Source organism: Dromiciops gliroides, chromosome 3 (assembly GCF_019393635.1).
Source record: "Dromiciops gliroides isolate mDroGli1 chromosome 3, mDroGli1.pri, whole genome shotgun sequence".
Lineage (NCBI taxonomy): Eukaryota > Metazoa > Chordata > Mammalia > Microbiotheria > Microbiotheriidae > Dromiciops > Dromiciops gliroides.
The window spans coordinates 454,271,662-454,293,241 of NC_057863.1; the positions used below are offsets into that span (position 1 = coordinate 454,271,662).

The 21,580-nt window shown below is 36.5% G+C and overlaps 1 protein-coding gene and 1 non-coding gene across 4 annotated transcripts in view; one reads left to right on the forward strand and one right to left on the reverse strand.

Moving 5' to 3' along the window:
- Positions 1-21,580, forward strand: part of KCNH7 (potassium voltage-gated channel subfamily H member 7) — a 621,793-nt gene that overhangs the window by 582,129 nt on the left and 18,084 nt on the right. For all 3 annotated transcript variants that reach the window (XM_043991004.1, XM_043991002.1, XM_043991003.1), the window contains 2 exons: positions 5,642-5,810; positions 20,661-20,853. In XM_043991004.1, coding sequence (XP_043846939.1) covers positions 5,642-5,810; positions 20,661-20,853 — 362 coding nt within the window. The remainder of the gene's footprint in view (positions 1-5,641; positions 5,811-20,660; positions 20,854-21,580) is intronic.
- LOC122752276 lies at positions 5,129-5,233 on the reverse strand. Its single transcript, XR_006356050.1, has one exon. It is a non-coding gene; the product is annotated as a U6 spliceosomal RNA (small nuclear RNA).

Genomic DNA, 21,580 nt, shown 5'->3' on the forward strand with positions numbered 1-21,580 from the left:
GGCAAGAGGACCAGATTGACTGAATATAGTATGTAAAGGGGGGGTAATAAGAAATAATCCTGGAATGATCAGTTGGAGCCCAATTATGCAGATCTTTAAATACAACTCTACCATAACCATAAGGCATGCTAAAATAAGGGTAATTACTTGATATGGTTCACATAGCTATATCACCCAAATAATTTTTGTGTTCTGAATTTAAATTTGACTTCTCCAGAAAACTGAAAAGCTAGTTGACAAACTCAGTAAAATAGTTGTCTTAAACTTTAAATAGGTTCATTTAAAGAGGACATGTGAATAAAGAATTATAATTCCTAGTGGAAATCTGTTACTAAATTACTTAACACGCAAACACAAACCATTTTCTTTTTTTTTTAACATTCATTTTCTTTCCTCTGGTAAAATATCTTCTTAAAAATATCAGTGTACTGTTAGAAGAAATGTCAGAATTGTAATCCATAAAATGAAGATACCAAAGAAACTAATGCCTATTTGAAATCTAGAGACCTTTATGCCGGGGTCTATTCATCACTTTCACAGCACAAAGCTTTATTTTTATGCTAGATCTTTTTCTTTAGGCTGTCTACGAATATGCCCATTATTTCATATGAAGCAATGTCAAAATTTGCAGCTCCCTCATTAAAGAAATTTGTGTAAATCCAATGATAAAAGGATTGCAAGAGAAAAAGTGCCCCCCAGAAGGTTATAAAATTTTAATACAGTACTGGAAGAAATAGAAGGTTTTTAGTTGCTTGCTTATATTTTTGGAAAAATAAGTACTCACAGAATCATAGAGGTGGAAAAGACTTCAAATAGTTATCTAACCCAGCCCCCTGTCTCCACAGTTACTTGATAGGCAGCATAAACAACATAATGGAGATAGAGTGATGCTACCATGAAATCTAGAGTTAAATTCTACCTTAAATATTTACTAGCTACATGATCATGGATGCATTGTTTAACATTTTGGAGCCTCGGTTTCCTGAGTTATAAAATGGGGATAATAATATTTATACCCTTTATCTTGCATGACTATTGATGACCTCACTTCATCTTTTTTTTTTCACTATTTTGCTATTAGTACTAAAATCAGTAATAGATCAAATAGGTCAATCATGACCATTCTCTGATATGGGTTCTCTCTCAGTCTTCTTGGTAAAGTCACTTGTGGCAAGCATATTATTAGTCTATGGGAATAGAAAAGAACATAAAAATCATTTATGCAATTCTACCTAATAATATCTAACCTCTGCTCCCTTCTGGCCTAGGGAAGTATGGAGTTTAGCTTGGTGAATGTTATTTCTGAGTAGCCTATCAGTTCTACAGTCTAAGATGAGTGAAGCATGAGTCTGCTATGACTGCTGAACCATAACAACACATCTAATATTTCAGCTTAAAATACAAAGAATCCCCAAAAATCCAAGAACTGTACTGTCTTGGCATCAAATTGAGAAAGTACTCCTTGTCTCAGAAATACACCTTGTTACATGGCCAGTGCAGGAATTAATTTTATTTGACTATGCATATTTGTTACAAGAATTTTGTTTATCTTTTTCTTTTTATTTCCAATGGGGGTGAGGTGAGAGGAAGAGGAAAATACACATTTGTTCACTGGGAAGGAAAATAATTAATTAAATTTTGAAAAAAAAAATAGAAATGCACTTTATTTACCTCAGATGGTCTAAAGTTGGACTATAGAGCATTCAACAAGACAACTCAACAGTCTCTGGATTGTCAGGCTTTGGATCTAGACAGATGAGAAGCTTTGAACCAACATTCTACCCATGCAATTTGACAGGAAAGGGAACTGCACCATATAGTTTCTTATCAGGCATAGTTTCTTCTAATAGCACTGAATTGCAAAAGAAGTTTTTAAGAGAAAGCTATAAATAACTGACCCTACCAAATTTAAGTTCCTTTAAGAGCAGGGCCTAAACTTTATTCATTTTTATGTCTCCTTCAATTTTCTGCAAGTAGAAGTCTCAATAAATTTTTTATAGAATTGAATTGAATATCAGAAATTCTTCCTTTTGGCTAATTGAAATCTTTTTGTAATGTAAATGATTGCATACAAACATGAGGAACAACTGGAAGTTTTCCCCTTACAATAATAATAATTTTCCCAAAGAGAAGGGAAAAAATCTCATTGGGTGTTTTATCCCCTGGATTCAAATTCCCATCTCCTGTTTTATGGGTGGCTCTAATCAATTACTAGTTGGTCATTTTTTGTTTGTTTTTTTGTTTTTTGCAGGGCAATGAGGGTTAAGGGACTTGCCCAGGGTCACACAGCTAGTAAGTGTGAAGTGACTGAGGCCGGATTTGAACTCAGGTCCTCCTGAATCCAGGGCCAGTGCTTTATCCACTGTGCCACCCAGCTGCCCCAACTAGTTGGTCATTTTTGAATCTTTTTCTATGAACTGAGAGGAGGAGGAGTGTAGATTTTTTTTATGGATTACAATAACACATCAGTTCACACCCTGAATAAAAGAAAAGTAGGATTTGTCTTTTAAAAACTGGAAAATAAATCTTGTATAGGGAACTCTTGAGAAAGTCACTCCTATACTATGTTAATGCACTGGAATAGGACTTTTGTGAAAGAGCAAAACTGTAAAGAAAAATAATAAAAAATATTCAAATGGATCTGTGAGCTCATTGGCATGAATAAATCCAAAAGCAATACACATCTCAATGCATAGGTATGACCAAGCTATATGACTCTTGCATATATCCTTCAATAAGTTCACCACTGAAAGTCCACTCAGCATGCTAGTGGCCTTCCTTATTTTCTCTGACAGATGTCAAATGCATCCTGCAGGATATCTCTCCATCTTTCCCTCTCACCATGTAACCAATCTATCTTTTCCCTTCACACATTTCTTTGGTGATATATCTTTTACATTGCTTCTCTTTTGTAAATAAACATGCACAAAATACTTTGAACTCTAAAAAATGATGGAATAGCTGAGATGAATAAATAATATAAATAATACATAGGACACAATATACAAGTATAAAAGCATGAAAAAGCAAAGATGCACAGGAAATATTTTTTGTTTTGTTCTGATTTGTTTGGGTGTTGATTTTGTAAAGAGCAGGGTATGAAAGGAGTATGAAATAATATCCATAAGGAAAAGTTAAATTAGTCAGATGGTTTGACTCAAAGAGACCTAATGGAGAAAATTATTAGAATTATGAGCATATCCCCATAACTAATTAAAAATATTTATTGATGCCTTTTTGTTTTTATGATAGTCATCTCCCAATATGTTCACCCCATTGAATTCCCCACTTTTAACAAAGAAAAATAGTTGAACAAAACGAACTTATAAAGAGGGCATGGCAGTTTATGCAACATTCTCCACCTGTAGTTCTCTACTTCTCTACCAAAAAGAAATAATTGTGCATTTTCATCTATTCCTTGGTACCATGTTTGATTATAATTCCTTTTATGTTGTTTTTGCTTATGATATTGCATGCATACTGTTTTCCTAATGCTACATATTTCATTCTCCATCAATTCATACCAAAATTCCTATATTTCTACAAATTCTTCCTGTTAATCATTTCTTATATTACAATAATGTTCCATTCAATTCATATACCACAATTTGTTTGGCCATTCCCCAATTGATGGGTACCTACTTTGTTTCCAGGTCTTTGATACTAAAAAATACAGTATATACAGGTTCTGTCTTTTACATCTTTATCATACTTTCCCAGTTTATGAACATTTCATAACTTTTCTCCTGTAGTTCTAAATTGTCTTCCATAATGGTAGGACCAACTAAAAGCTCCACAAACAACAAACATATTATTTGGCACCCTATCTAGCATTAACTATTTCTTTCTCTGCTCATCTTTGTCACTTTGACTTTCCATTGTTTTTAAAGGAGCAACTTTTTCTGTGTCTTCTTAACATCATATATAAGTCCTTTGCAGAAAGTCACTGAAATTTTTTACTCCTCTAATTAGGACGATTCAATTCACATATATAAAAACTACTGTGAATTCAGCAGTGAATTTGGGATCAGAGGACAAGAGTTCAAATCCCATCTCTGTTCCTAAGTGTGTAATCCCAGGAAAGTCACCTAACCCCTATGGGACTCAGTTTTCTCATCTGTAAAATGAGAAAGTTAGATTAGATAGACCCTAACGTCCCTTCTAGCTCTAACTCTATGAACCTAGTCCTTAATCAATCATGTTTTCACCATGCTCCATATTTGTTTTGTTTTGTTTAATATTGGCAGAAAGCCTACATTTTTAGTAGAGTACATTTTTTTTTAATTTTTCAATTAACAAGCATTTATTTTCTCTCCCTCCCATCTCTTTGCCCATTGGCAAAAAAAAGAGAAAAGCAAAACCCTTAAAACAAATAGGCATGGTTAAGCAAAACAAATCCCTACTTTGACCATGTCTAGAAACATATCTCATTTGGTATAGACCAAAGGTTCCATCATCCCTCTGTCATGAGGTAGGTTGTATGCATCATTATCATTGGTCTCTTAGAACAATTACTGATGCATTTCTCAGGGTCCTTAAGTCTCTCAAAGTTGTATGTTTTTATAATGTTATTACTGTATGTTATTCTCTGGGTTCCATTCCATCACTCTGTATCAATTCACAGAAGTCATACCAAGTTTCTCTGAAAATAGCCCATTCATTATTTCTCACATGGCACAGTAGTATTCCATTACATCCATTTATCATAATTTGTTATCATTCCCCTCTTGATGAGTACCCCCTTATTTCTAGTTCTTTTCACCACATAAAGAACTATTATAAATAATTTTTATATGTAGGCCCTTTTCCTCTTCCTTTAATATCTCTGGGGGGATGACCTTAATTGTCCTATTCCTGGCATATCTTCACAGACATAATTCCAAACTACTTTCCAAAATGGCTAGAGCAATTCACAGTTCCACCAACTTGTCATTTTCCTTCTTTGTCAACTTTTTTATCAACTGAGTCGCTTTAATGTGCATATCTCTATTAATGATTTGAAGCCTTTTTTATATGGTTGTTGACAACATGGATTTCTTCTTTTAAAAACTGTCTATTCATACCAATTGACCATTTAAAACCAGGGAATGGCTTTTATACTTATCAATTGAATCCATTCATTATTTTTTTAAATAAGAAATGTTTCCCTAATTTGTGTCTTCCCTGCACAGGGGCCATAGTAATCTTCTCTGTATTGTTCTAGTTTTAGTAAATGTTCTGCTGAAATGAGTACAAAAGATACCATTTTTGATTCATTTTACTTAAACCACAATATACAACACATTTTTACTTACATGCAGATAAACATGTAGAATGTAGAAATAGCTGCAGACCCTAGTGTAACAAGCTCTCAACTAGAAGTCAGGATGCAGTGTATTGTTCAGTTCATGGCACAAATTCACTATGTAGCCTTGGACAAATTACTCAACCTTAACCTTTCTTTGTTTCAGTTTCCTCGTTTGTAAAATAAAAAGGTTAGACTAAATGTTTGATCTCTAAAGCTCCTATCAGCTGTGATGTTTGAGGATTCTATAAAATAAAATCATTCTCAATTCCTTAGGTTTAGGAAGGATAGCCATGCAAAGAAATGCTACATTAAGTGTAAATCTAAGTGTAATATACATCTTGCTATTTCCCATAGATATCACTGATGCAAGAAATTGGGAACAAGAAAATTCCCGGGGACATCAAGAGGTGCCTAGTCCCTCAGCATACCACCGAGTTACCTGGGGGATCTGTGAAACTGAAAGTGATCTCACATACGGAGAAGTGGAACATCGGTTAGATTTGCTCCAAGAACAACTTAACAGGTATCAAAAAACAAGTGCATGACATGAGGCAGTGATAAAATGGATCCTTTTTCTTTTTCTAGGCTTACTGTCAGAAACTAAATCCATCCTGCCCCTCTCACACCCTGAGCACATGCATTGTCTTTTCTCAGAGAATAGAACATTGAAGTAGCTTAGAATGAATAATTGAGTGATATTAAAAAAAATTTTAAAAACCTCTTTACTCATCCTTTTGTAGAACTTGGGTGATGCAGCTGTATACATTTACTGCTACCTTAAAATTGTTCATAGAATGAACATGATCTTCAGTCATATAGTCTTTCTTGTCCTGTCATTTCATTCATGACTGAGATCATGAACCTTGTCTTTTCTAGTTACTCTTTGTGTGGCCTTGGGTAATTCACAACTTCACTAAGTCTCAGTTTTCTCACTTGCAAAATGAAAGAATTAATATTATATTACCCACTTTAAAGGGCAACTAGGTGGTGTGGTGGATTTAGTGCCAGGACTGGAATCAGGTAGACTCATCTTCCCGAGTTCAAATCTGGCCTTATACACTTCCTAGCTGTGTGACCCCAGGGCATGTCACTTAACCCACTTTGCCTCAGTTTCCTCATCTGTAAAATGAGCTGGAGAAGAAAATGGTAAACCACTTCAGTATCTTTGCCAAGAAAACCCCAAATGGGTCACAGAGTCAGACAAGAATAAATAACAAAAAATTGTACACTTAACTGCATATGAGAAAAGTGAAGCAGAGTTAAATGACTTGCCCAGAACCATACAGCTAGGAAATACCTGAGGCTGGATTGGAATGCCAGGGCATAGAGTAGGTACTAACTCTAGGAACAGAGCATTCTGTATTCATCCTAACCAGAGGCAGAAGATAAAGGCTTGTATTATATTTGGCTCTAGGTGTCAATTCAGGACCCCTACTCAACCCGACCCAGCTCTGCTATTTATTCCCATAATAATTTAACTTGACCGGGCCCCAGCTTCCTCATTTGTAAAATGAGAGGTAGAATTTGATGATCACTACTCCCAGCTCTGAATCCTTTGATACTAGGGTTTGTGGTTATCTGTCAGGTGAATCTTTTTTAAGTCATAAAAAGAGAATCTCAGTTAAACATGTTGTAAATCAGCTTTTACACTTCTCCTTAATCTTAATGCTCTCCCCCTGATGTTGTTGTTCATGTTGATGTTGTTGTTTGGTCATTTCAGTTGTGTTTGACTCTCTGTGACCCCATTTGGGGTTTTTTTGGCAAAGATACTGGAGTGGTTTGCCCTTTTATTCTCCAGCCTTCTGAAATTACCTTCAATTTGTCCTGCATATATCTTTTTTTGTCCATAGTTGTGCGCATGTTGTCTCCCTTATTAGATTGGGAGCTCCTTGAGAGGATGTACTGGTTTGGCGTTCGTTTGGGGGCTTTTGGGGGTGGGGGGATGGGAGGATCAGTTTGTTTTAGGCCTGGGTTGTTTGGGTTTTGGTTGTTTTTTGTTTTGTTTTGTTTTGTTTTTGCCTTTCCCAGAGCCAATGTACAATAGGTGCTCAATAAATGCTAGTTGACTTGACCTGACAAGTGCTATACTCGGCCACAAAAAAAAAAAAGTCATCAGTCCAGAATGACAAGAGATTCCATGGCAGATAACTTTATAGCTTTAGTGAATTAATTTCAGGAAGGTAGGTAGACCTTACATCAAAAGAAGTAATTACTCTTGCCAGACAAGATTCAAATGATTTTAAGAGTCTAATGTTAGACAGTAAAGATAAGAGTTCTAGATCAGATGGGAGAGCAAGTAGTTTGCAGTCAAGCGACCCAACTTCTGCTTCATCTGTCTTCTCTTACGCATCAGTCTATGCAATTGATCTTGCCTCCACTAAACTCTCATGGTAGAGTGGAAGTCCATGGTATGGTGCTCAGATGAGGAGCCAGAAGAACCTTTTTCATATGCTAGCTTTAGATGAAACTTACTTTGATTGAAAACCAATAAATACATATGTCTCTCTCTAAAGCAGAATGGCAGACACACTCTCACTTGGTGTTATCAAACATTTCAAGTAATCAGTAAAATGAACAAGTAATCTTTATCCCTACTCACAAGTTAACATTCTAATGGGTCAGATAAGTACATATAAAAATACATACAGCATAATTATGAAGTTAATAAATACATATATATGTGGAAGTATTATATATAGAGAGAAGTATATATAGAGAGAGAAAGTAGTAAAATACAAGGGAGTTTGGGAGGGAGGGCAGTATCACTTGGGAGGATCAGGAAAGGTTTCAGACACAGGGGGTATCTGAGATGCCTCTTCAAGGAAGAGAGGGACTCCCTGTGGTGGAAGTAAGGAAGAAAAGTATTCCAGGCATGGGGGAGGGCCAGAGCAACAGTAAATATGGGAGATGGAATGATATGAATGGAGAACAGGGAAAAGGACAGTTTGGCTAGATCACAAGAGTGCAAGAAAGGGAGTAATTGCCAATGAAAGTGGCAAGGTAGGTTGGGGCCAGGTTGTGCAGGGGCTTTAAAAGCTAAACAGAGGGGGAAAGCTAGGTGGTGCAGTAGATAGAGCACCAGCCCTGGAGTCAGGAGGATCTGAGTTCAAATCCGATCTCAGACACTTGACACTTACTAGCTGTGTGACCTTGGGCAAGTCACTTAACCCCAATTGCCTCACCCAAAAAAAAAAAAAGCTAAACAGAGGAGTTTATATTTTATTCTAGAGGCAATAGGAAGCCATTGGATTTGGTTGAGTCATGTGGTCAGATCTTCATTGAAGGTAACTTACACTGCTTAATCTCATTTTGTTTAACATTTATCTACATTAATAAAGTTCCTTTCTGTTAAACTCAATACATAACCTAACAAAGCACCAAAGGCAAGAAAGGATCACAGAATCATAGTTCAAGAATTACAAGGGTCCTCAGAGCTCTTCTAGATCAACCTCTTCATTTACAAATGAGAAAATTGAGTATCAAGGAAGTTAAGTGAGGAGCCTAAGGTCATATAAGTGTCAATTATCAGAGGCAGAATTTGAACCCAGGTCCTCTGACTATTCAGCTGAATAAACTTATGTTCAGTTTTTTGGTTTTGGTTTTTGGTTTTTGGTTTTTTTGTGAGACAATTGGGGTTAAGTGACTTGCCCTCTATCCACTGTGCCACCTAGCTGCCCTCAGTTTTAATTCAATGTTTAATGTTAATTCCAAAATTCTTGGTCACCTATCTACACGCAGGCAGCAATAACAGGGACAGCTTATATCAGACTGGAGCTTTGAAGGATAATCAAAGCTATCTAACTCTCTAGTTATTTGTTCTTTTTTGTTTTGTTTTGTTTTTTGTGGGCAATGAGGGTTAAGTGACTTGCCCAGGGTCACACAGATAGTAAGTGTCAAGTGTCTGAGGCCGGATTTGAACTCAGGTCCTCCTGAATCCAGGGCCAGTGCTTTATCCACTGTGTCACCCAGCTGTCCTACTTATTTGTTCTTTATCAGATAGCTCCTTAGATCAGGCACACCCACATATAGACACAAAAATATATTTCAAAGCCAAATATACATGTTTTTAATGTTTGAACTAGTTTCTACCACAATTGAATTCTATTAGTAGTGAAGTGGGAAGACTGAATTGTATGTGCCTACTAAGGAAGCATAATGATATGCAGTGTGACATAGTACATAGATGTCCAGCCATGAAAGACCTAGAATCAAAAATTCTGCCTTTGATACAATGTAACCATAGACAAGTCACTTTTCAGTTCCTTCAGCCAGTGCTCTCAGATTATAAATTTATTTGTTTTACTAATCTGCATCAGCAATGGGAGTTTCTACACTGGTGAGTTTCCTATGGGAATGCAGCTTTAGTTCCCCACTATCTCCCTCATACCCCCTACAAAAGAAATATATAGTGGTATCAGTATTAAAAAACAAAACAAAACACAGAATCCCAAAGTTGGAAGGACCTCAGAAGTCATCTAGTTCAACTCATAACTAAATAAGAATCCTTTCTTATCCAGATTTACTTGAAGCATTTCAGTGAAGGAGATCCTTCTATCTTCTAAGGCAGATCATTCAGTTCTGAATCCTCCTACATGTGTTATCATATCGTCCATTATCTCCCCCTCCAATCCACGAGGAAAGCATGAGAAATTTTATCTCATACAAAAAAAAAAAGCTTTTAGTCTGTCATGAACACTTTTCTTAATGAAGCTACATACCTGTTAATAGTATCTAATAGTGGTGTTACTATTCCCCTTTCCTTTTCCCTCATAAACTGTCACTTTAATAATATTCTATAATTTATTTTGGAGGAAATAAAGTCGAGTCTATAGTCTGAAAACTCCAACCTCTTCCTTTTTCGCTTAAAATTGGTACAACTGGGGGTAGCTAGGTGGCACAGTGAACAGAGCACCAGCCCTGGATTCAGGAGGACCTGAGTTCAAATGCAGCCTCAGACACTTGACACTTAGTAGTTGTGTGACCTTGGGGGGCAAGTCACTTAATCCTCATTGTCCTGCAAAAAAAAAAGGGGTACAACCATTGTTCTCAATCTAGCCACACGAGTCCCAATCTTCACAATTTTTCAAAGTTAGCTTAAATGCTTAGCAAGTACATCTACCAAATTCTTGGAGTACAATAGGATATACTTCATACAAGCCTAATAAAACTCAGAGTACAGCATTTCAATTCCTCCATTAACTATCTCAGGGTTATTTTTCTAATTCAAAGATTGTTCTCCTTGTTAAAACAAAAACAAGTTTTGTCTTTACTTCCTTTATCACATATTTGTTTTTTAAAAAATTAAAGCACTTAGTGCCTGGCACATAATACAGTATATATAAATTCTTATTTTCTTCCCCTTCCCATTCTTCATCTTCATATCTATTATCCTATGCCTTCTTTGATCTCTCTCTTGCTCTTTTTTTGGGGTGTTGGGGAGGGGGCAATGAGGGTTAAGTGACTTGCCCAGGGTCACACAGCTAGTAAGTGTCAAGTGTCTGAGGCCAGATTATCCAGGACCCGTGCTTTATTCACTGCGCCACCTAGCTGCCCCCCATCATTTTTATTTCAATGAGTTCTTCCTACTATGTGATTCCACACAGGAAATGCTTAATAAGTGGATTATTGATTGATCTATTATTTTTTTACTAAAATCTAGTCCAAGTCAGCAGTTTTTCCCCTTTACTTCCTCCATTTTTTGAAGAATGAAATTATAATTTAGGTCAGTCAAACATATATTAATCTCCTATTGCTACTATGTCATGCCTCTACGCCTAGTTTGTGACCAGTTACAGCATCTATTTCCTTCTTCTAGACCAGTGGTCTAAAGTAAATTCCTATCACAGCATCTCTCCCTCCATTTTTTTTTCTTCATTTAAAATGTATTTTATTTCATTAAATATTTTCAAATTATATTATTTTTAACATTTTTTTTAAAATGTTACGGTCTAAATTCTCTCCCTCCCTCCCAATCCTTCCCTAGCCCTTGAGAAGGCAAGCAATATGATATTAATTATACATATAAAGTCATGATAAACATTAACCATATTGCAAAAGAAAAAACACACCCAGAAAAACAGGACAAAATAAAGTTAAAAATATATGCTCTAATTTGCACACATTGTTTATCAGTTCCCTTTCTCTGAAATTGGATAGCATTTTTCATCATGGATCCTTTGGAATTTTCTTGGATTATTGTCTTGATCAGAGTAGCTAAGTCTTTTACAGTTGATCCTTGTTACAATATTGCTGTTACTATGTACAATGGTCTCTTGATTCTGCTCACTTCATTTTGCCTCAGTTCATGTTAAGAATTCCCAGGTTTGGGGACAGCTAGGTGGCACCGGCCCTGGAATCAAGAGGACCTGAGTTCAAATCCAGCCTCAGACACTTGACACTTACTAGCTGTGTGACCCTGGGCAAGTCACTTAACCCCAATTGCCTCACCAAAAAAAAAAAAAAAATTCCCAGGTTTTTCTGAAACCATCCTGCTAGTCATTTCTCAGCATAATAGTATTCCATTACAATCATATACCACAACTTGTTCAGCCATTCTCCAATTGATGAACATCCCCTCAACTTCCAATTTTCAGCTGCCACAAAAAGAGCAACCATAAATATTTTTGTGCATATAGAACTTTTTCCCTTTTTTTTTTAAATCTCTTTTGGATATAGACCTAGTAGTATGGTATTGGGTCTGAGAGTAAGTATAGTTTTCTAGCCTTTTAGACAGTTGCAAATTGTTCCTCAGAACAGTTGAATCACTTCAATACTCCACCAATGGTGCATTAGTGTCCCTATTTTTCCACATCCCCTCCAGCATTTGTTATTTTCCTTTTATGTCACTGCAAACCAATCTGATAGGTGTGAGATGGTATCTCCTAGTTGTTTGAATTTGCATATCTCTAATCAATAGTGATTTAGAGCATTGTTTGTTTGTTTGTGAGGCAATTGGGGTTAAGTGACTTGCCCAGGGTCACACAGCTAGTAAGCCCCAAGCTTCTGAGGCTGAATTTTAACTCAGGTACTCCTGACTCCAGGGCTGGTGCTCTATCCTCTGCGCCACCTAGCTACCCCTAGAGCATTTTTTTCATGTGACTATTGATAGCTTTAATTTCTTGGAAAACTGCCTGTTCATATCCTTTGACCATTGGTCAATTGGGAAGTGGCTCTTATTTTTACAGAGTTAGCTCAGTTTCCAATGATTTGAGAAATGAGGCCTTTATCAGAGAAATTTACTGTAAAAAAATTTCCCCCAGTTTTCTTCTTTCCATCTAATTTTGACTGTATTAGTTTTGTTTGTGCAAATACTTTTTTAATTTCATGTAATCTGAATTATGGATTTTACTTCCTGTGATCATCTATATCTCTTGTTTGGTGATAAACTCTTCCAAAGATCTTACAGGCAAATTTTTCCATGCTCCCTTAATTTACTTATGATATTACCCTTTATATCCAAATCATTTATCCATTTTGACCCTCCATTTATTTTTTTAAATAAAAGTATTTTATTATTTTCCAGTTACATGTAGACATAGTTTTCAGCATTTGTTTATATAAGATCTCCAATTTCAAATTTTTCTCCCTCCCTCCCCTACCCCCTTCTCTAGACAGCAGGCAATCCAATATAGGTTTTATACACACACACACACACACACACACACACACACACACACATATACATATACACATACATATATATATATATATACACGCACACATATATGCACACACATATATATATACATATATATACACATACACAGCAACATTAAACATATTTCTGCATCATTCATGCTATAAAAGAAGAATCAGAACAAAAATGAAAAACTTCAAAAAGAAAAACAACAGCACCAAAAACAAAAGAAATAGTATGGTTCAATCAGCATCCATATTCCACAGTTCTTTTTTTTTTTCTTCTGGATTTGAAGAGCCTTTTCCATCATGAGTCCCCTGAAACTTTCTTGTACCATTATATTGGTGAGAAGAATCCAGTCTGTCACAGTTGATCAACACATAATGTTGATGATATTGTGTATAATGTTCCTCTGGTTCTGCTCATCTCACTCATCATCAGTTCATGCAAGTCCTTCCAGGTTTCTTTGAATTCCTCTTGCTCATCGTTTCTTATAGCACAATAGAATTTCATTACATTCATATACCACAACTTGTTCAGCCATTCCTCAACTGATGAGCAACCCCTCAACTTCCAATTCCTTGCCACCACGTAAAGAGCAGCTATAAATATTTTTGAACATATGGCTTCTTTTCCCTTTTCTATGATCTCCTTGGGAAAAAGACCCAAAAGTGGTATTGCTGGGTCAAAGGGTATCCACCGCTTTATAGCCCTTTGGGCATAATTCCAAATTGCTCTCCAGAATGGTTGGATCAGTTCACAGCTCCACCAACAATGGATTAGTGTTCCAATTTTTCCACAGTTTCTCCAACATTTATTATTTTCCTTTTTTGTCATTTTAGCCAGTCTGATAGGTGTCAGGTGGTACCTCAGAGTTGTTTTAATTTGCATCTCTCTAATCAATAGTGATTTAGAGCATTTTTTCATATGGGAATAGATAACTTGGATTTCTTCATCAGAAAACTGCCTGTTCATATCCTTTGACCATTTCTCAATTGGGGTATGACTTGGATTCTTATAAATTTGATTAAGTTCCTTATATATTTTAGAAATGAGGCCTTTATCAGAAGTACTGGACATAAAAATTGTTTCCCAGCTTTCTGCATCCCTTCTAATTTTGGATGCATTGCTTCTGTTTGTACAAAAATTTTTTAATTTAATGTAATCAAAATCATCCATTTTGCATTTCATAATATTCTCTATCTCTTGTTTGGTCATAAACTGTTCTCCTTTCCAAAGATCTGAAATGTAAACTATTCCTTCTTCTCCTAATTTACCTATGGTATCACCTCTTATGTCTAAATCATGTACCCATTTTGACCTTATTTTAGTATAAGGTGTAAGATGTTGGTCTATGCCTAATTTCTGCCATACTATCTTCCAGTTTTCTCAGCAGTTTTTGTCAAATACTGAATTCCTATCCCAGAAGCTGGAGTTTTGGGGTTTATCAAATAGTACATTACTAATATCATTTACTACTGTGTCTCCAGTGCCTCCATTTATTTTTAATCAGATATTTCCTACCACGCTTTATTTTTCTAGTCCATGAATCTCAACATCTGTATTTTCTAGATATGCAATGCTACTTGACTTTGCCTTTTAATTAATCTATATCCTTCCTCCCACAGTTTATTGAATAGAATATGCCTTACTATCCCAAATCTCAGTGATAATACTATGAGTTTGAATTTACCTTCTTGTGTAAGTCTTTATTTTGTCTTTTTTGTTACACATATACTTTTATATGTAGACATCAGAGACTGGGTTTCATTATTATTTTTCTTCATGAATATTATCTCCTTTATATTGTTGGTCTTTTTCAATATTATTTTCATATGTGAAACTCTCTGTAGTTTCTGGCTTGGTGGATATATGTGAGCAATTGTTTATCTTCCCCTCTTTTTCAATCTAATGTCTTCTTCTTCTTCTTTTTAAAGTGAGGCAATTGGGGTTAAGTGACTTGCCCAGGGTCACACAGCCAGTAAGTGTTAAGTGTCTGAGGCCGGATTTAAACTCAGGATTTGACTCCAGGGCCAGTGCTCTATCCACTGTGCCACCTAGCTGCCCCCTAATCTAATGTCTTCTTCTTTTGTTTTTTTGTTTTTGCCAGGCAGTGGGGGTTAAGTGACTTGCCCAAGGTCACACAACTAGTAAGTGTCAAGTGTCTGAGGCCGGATTTGAACTCAGGAACTCCTGAATCCAGGGCCGGTGCTCTATCTACTGCGCCACCTAGCCGCCCCTAATGTCTTCTTAATATTAAATGTTATTAAATGTTTAGGCAAATATATTTTGCCTAATTATAGATAACTCTCATTCTATCTCTGAAATGTATTCCATCTCTGACCAAGAGCATATATTGTATATCTTAAACCAAGGTCCTAGAATCCAAATACCATTGTCAAACATCATTTTTAAATTATATTTTATTTTAATTATCATTTAAAGAATGCCCCCAAAAGAATATTTCCATATACAAAGTAGAGCAGGGGGGGGAAAGTGTTTCATGATTCATGAAAACACAAATCTCTATTATATTCAGATTGGTTTTTCAAAGCAAACAATGAATTCAACATGTTACTTTTTTTTGCGGGGCAATGAGGGTTAAGTGACTTGCCCAGGGTCCCACAGCTAGTGTTAAGTGTTTAAGGCTGGATTTGAACTGAGGTCCTCCTGAATCCAGGGCTGGTACTTTATCCACTGTGCCACCTAGCTGCCCCCAACATGTTACTTTTAAAAGCCAGTCCTATATTTCTGTATTTCCTTCAGAATTTCCATCTCTTATGTGAATTTTTAAAAATGATTCATTGATCTTGCACTCGAGCTCATGCTCTCTTGACAACCCTGTCACTATTTCCTTTTACTGCACCTCCCAATTAAAAAACACAACCCAAGGGGGTGGCTAGGTTGTGCAGTGGATAGAGCACCGGCCCTGGATTCAGGAGTACCTGTGTTCAAATTCGGCCTCAGACACTTGACACTTACTAGCTGTGTGGCCCTGGGCAAGTCACTTAGCCCCCACTGACCCACAAAAAAACAAAAAAACCCCACACAACCCTATCAACAAAGTATAGTTAAGCAAATCAAATCCACACATTTACTATATCAAAAAAACGTATGTCTAATTTTGTACCTTGAGTCAATACCCCTTATCAGGAGTTGACTGGTCCTCTGAAGTCATGATTGATTATACAATTGAATCTTTCCAATTTGTTTTTTCTTTACAATGTTGCTAATTGCATGAATTGTTCTCTTGATACTGATCCTTTTACTCTACAAATTCATACAAGTTTTCCTAGGACTCTGATGTCAAACCTTTCATCTTTTCTTATGACATAATCATATTCTGTTATATTTATACACCATAATTTGTTCAGCTATTCTCCAATTGGGAACTCCAGACCCAATCTTCATGTTTCAGAAATCTGTCTTTTACTTCTTCCTTACCTTCAATTGTAAACAGTGATAAAGATGCCACCTTAAGGTCTCTAGTTTCTTTTTCAAGGGTTCCTCATCCTTAAAAGTACTTTCCTGGGGGCGGCTAGGTGGCGCAGTGGATAAAGCACCGGCCCTGGATTCAGAAGGACCTGAGTTCAAATCCAGATTCAGACCCTTGACACTTAACTAGCTGTGTAACCCTGGGCAAGTCAATTAACCCTCATTGCCCCGCCCCCCCAAAAAAAAGTACATAGGGAAGTGGGTAGCAGTAATTAGGTTAAGTAAATCTCAGGAAACTCTCCATGGAATCCCTGAGTCATGCCAAGGGAAGACTTCATATTATTTATTTATTATGACCACCTCAGCACCCCTGAGAGAAGGTCAGGAAGGAGGTTAAGGCTGAACAAATAGAGCTGAGAATCATCCATCTGCCTAAAGATAATAATTGAGAGACCCTGAGACCATCAAGCAAAATAATATAGAAGGAAGAGAGAAAAGGGCCCAGGAGAGAGCCTTAAGGACACCCACTGTTGGTGGTGAAAAAAAATCGATAAAGATTCCCTCCAAGGATACTGAGAAGGAATAATCAGACAGGTGGGAGGAAAATCAGGAAAGAGCAAAGTCACTAAAACCAAGAAAATACTGGATACCAAATTCCACCTTATTAGATCCAACACATATACAACCACTTACTTCTCTTTTAAGGAAGAAACTAAAATCCTACAGATGCTTTCACCATTTTTCTTGCTATTTGAGACATAACTAGTTAGTCACAGCTGGGTATTGTTTCACGCTAAATTGGGTAATGGCTGCAGGTATTTAAATATATCATGTGGAACAGTAGGGAAGCCTCACACTCTGAGCTTGTACCTGATCAGCAAGGTGATCACTTGTTCCTTGGCAGAATGACAAGTGTCAGTGTCACAGTGATCTGATTCTACAATATAAAACAGCTGCCTACATGTCCTCAGTGAGTTTGTTGAAGCCTGTCCTTCAAACAGATTTTTTTTAGAAATCTACAGTTATGACTTACATAGACACAATCTATGATACCAAAATACACCTGCTCTCCAAAGCTGCTTAAGATACCTCCATCAAAGTTATAGAGAGCACAATAAAACTGACAGTTTTTGAGTCTTGATTGGATTCTGAGCAGGAAGGGAAGGATCCTTTAAAAATAAGACTAATGCAGATATATGTTTAATGTGATTGTCCATAAATAACCTATATCAGATTGCTTTCTGTATTGGGGAGGGAGGGAGAAAAATCTGGAACTCAAAATCTTATAAAACAAATGTTGAAAACTATCTTTACATGTAACTGGAAAAAAATAAAATACTTTTAAGATTAAAATAATAAGACTTAAAATTCCAATACACATAGTGAATAATAAACATGCCATAAACAAAACATCTTTTAGAAGGAAAAAAAAGATGCTTGTTTGGGACTATAGCTATGGAACAATAACATCAAGACATGATTCGGTAAAAAAAAACTAATTGTCTGGCATGTTACAGACAAGTCAAACAGCTGATTAACTGAAATGTTTGTTCTCTTTTTAGTGGGTACCTGTCATATTGTGCAGGCAGTCACACACAAATTCATAGATTAGTTCAGGACAACTATAGATTTATTTGCCACAAAATATGGAGCCTCTGAGGATAAAGTATTAAGAAACATTGAAAGCAAAAAACAAAACATTTAAAAAACTTTTAAAATTATTATTTAAATGGAAACTTCTCAAAATAAAGATTCTTTTTTTTCCCTCTTCTCTCCAGTGGGCTTCTATTCTTTTCTCAAAACAAAGGCTGTGTTCTCTCTTCATTCTCCCAGAATTTTGCAAAAAATAGTGTGATTAATATTAGACAGAATTTAGTTCTATGCTTCTAAATGTAATTTTTATTTTCCTGTAGTAGGCAAAACAACAGAAAAGAAGGTGTTAGAATTCTGTATAAAAACATATAATCTGGGGCCACTAGGTGGCACAGTGGATAAAGCACCCACCCTGGATTCAGGAGGCCCTGAGTTCAAATCCGGCCTCAGACACTTGACACTTACTAGCTGTGTGACCCCAGGCAAGTCACTTAACCCTCATTGCCCCACCCAAAAATAACATATGATCCAATTTTCCTATCCAGATGCTCACAGAATTCTTTGAATTTTAGTGCTATCAAATTCCAAAATGGGGAATAAGATTGATATTTTTTGTAATTTTACCTTTAATTTTAATTTGAAGGGAAAAGCAAATTAGCTGTCCATTTGACTATTTGTAAACTCTAACAAAAAAATTTATCAGAGTAGTTGTTGTAAACCAGAGCTGTAATGAACATGAGCATCAATATGACCTTAAGTCTATTTTTTAAAATGCTAATGGTTTAGGTTCTCAATTCAGAAGGATAAAGAAAGCTTTTATTTACCAAGAACTGCAATTAGTTCTAGGAATACAAACCAAGATAGTCCCTGCCCTCAAGGAGTTTACACTCTATCTGGGAAGTCCCTGGAATAGCTAGTGGAATAGGGGAATTGATAGACCTTCCCCATTGAAAAGGCAATAAGTTGATTTAATTACAGTTCTCTAAGTAAGTGGAGGGGCAAGTAGTGGCACAGTGGATATGGTTCTGGGTCTGGACTTAGGAGGGATTGAGTTCAAATTCAACCTTTTACTAGCTGTGTAACCCTGGATAAGCCATTTAACCCTGTTTGCCTCAGCTTCTTCCTCTGTAAAATGAACTAGAGAAAGAAATGGCAAAATACTCCAGTATCTTTGCCAAGAAAACCCCAAATGGGGTCATGAAGAATCAGATATAACTAAACAACATGAAGTATAAGTGATCTAGGAAGAGGTGAGAATTAGAATAGGAATTGGAATAGGAAAAGGAGCATCAAGGCAGAAAACAACTGAGATGAAAAATCATGTTGCCAGGGAGTCTGAAGCTAGTTTATCCTGAAGACATAATCTTGTCTTTTAGGATAAAATGAAAGTTTTTAAGCAAGATGACATTTAAAACTTTCAGTTCTGGCTCTCACATATCTTGCAAAACTAATTCTGTATTGCTTTCCTCAATCAAACTAGCTTTATAGCTGGTCTCCATACACATCTGTGTGTCCATTAGACTGTAAGTTCATTTCAAGAAAGGATTGTTTGATTTGTATTTATCTCCAGAGCACCTAGTACAATGCTCTTACTACTTGTTCATTGATTAATTGACCTCTCACCTCCCTGCCTCTGCAAAAGTGGTCCTTCTACCTGGAGTACTTTCCCTCCTCACTTGGGCTTCTGAGAATCCCTTTCCGTTTCCTCCAAAGCAAAGCCCGGCTCAAGTACCATTTCTTATAGGAGGCCTTTCCAGATGCTGCCCTTCCCCGGCTGTTAGAAATCTCACCTTCTAGAAATGGTTGGTTCTATGTAACCCTCGGTCGTTAGGTTATATTCCTATTTGATGGGGCAGATTTTAAAATGTTCCATTTTCATAGAATTCTCTCCTTTGATGTGTAATTATGAAATCTCCCAGGCTATTTCACCATCTCCTTTTTCTCTCCTCTCCTTCTCTAGAAAGATCCTCAAAACTCTTGCTATGCAGGAAGAAACTTGGCCCTGTAGTCCTAATCTGGCTTTAGTCCCCCTCTCTTTCCAAACTCAAAAGAAATACAGCTTCCAAGGGTCTTTGAGAGGCTCTTATGTATAACTTTGCTTATCCTTACTATTTATTTTCTTTCGTGAATATTACAACTTCCCCAGAGATGGCAGGGCCTGGGGTTGGGTGTTGGGGTTTGTTTTTTTTTGTCTGATTTAATTTGATTTTCGCTGTAACCCCAGTACATTGTCTTGAGCATAGTAGGTACTTAATAAATGTTTGTGGAATTAAATTGAACTCACCTTTTTCAAGTTTTCCCAAAAATTGTCAAGTGAAATTTTTTTTCCAAGAATATTGACACTAACAAAAGAAAATAGATAAATCAGTGTTAAAAGAATCTCAAGGTATGTGTTACCCCTTGAACAGAATTGTGGTTGCGTTTGTCTCTTCTCCTACAACAAATGTATTCCCTATTTGTATCTTTTTAAAAGTCTGAATCTCGAGAAATGCTTTTTCTTTAAATTTCTTTTAAGTTGCAGAAAGGAAAGCATAGGTTTGGCACATATCTTAGTGCTCCCCCTTCTGTCCTTTCTGTTTCAAGCATTGCTATTTCATTATCAGTTTCAAAGGTAGAATTGGAATTTTTCTCAAATGCTTTTGAATATCAGTTTACTTTCGGATAGTTATCCATGACTAGGTCATAACCCAATTTCTGTCCTTCTTGCAGACTTGAATCTCAAATGACAGCTGATATTCAAACTATTCTGCAGTTACTGCAGAGGCAAACTCCCGTGGTCCCACCTGCTTATAGTATGGTAACAACAGGGGCAGAATATCAAAGACCAACTCTCAAAGTAATGAAAACTCATCAGCCTGTAGCATCTATTAAAACTGACAGAAGCTTCAGCCCTTCTTCACAAGTAAGTACAGATACAACTTAATTCTAAATTGTTTGGAAACAATTAGTGTTTTCTAAAAGCTCTTTTGGAAGACTAAATTATTGAGGTTCTAGGAAGACAAGTTCCTAGGGAATCAAGGTTATTTGCCTTCAGTTGAGTTGTGTTAGAGGAGAGGATGTACAGCTGCTGAAGTGACTTCACCATAACTATCGCCAAGGTAGAATGGATAAGATCACATTGCCTTCTTCTCCCCTCCATGTCTTAACAACTTTTAAACTGATTTCACCTGCACACAAATGGGAGGAGAAGAGAGATGAGTTATACACTGTTATATGTATAACTATATACGTTATATATGTAGTCCTGATCTCTCTCCTAAACTCTAACATTTCTAACTGCATGTCCCTAAGGGCATCTCAAATTCAACGTGTCAAAAATGGAAATCATTATCTTCCTCCCAAAACCTGCCCTTTTTCTAAGTTTTCCTACTTCGGTTAAGGAGGCCTCCATCTCCCCAGTCATCCAATTTCATTTTCATGGTGCCATCCTCAATCCTCCCCCTCTGATTCACCCTCCATATACAATCAACTGCCGAATTTTATATATTCTGCTTCTACAACCTATCTCCTTACAACGACCCCTAGGATATTGCAACCCCCTCCTAACTGGATTCATGACACTCACCACTCTCCATTCTGTCTTCAACAGAGCTGCCCAAATAATCTTCCTAAAGCATAAACCTGACCAT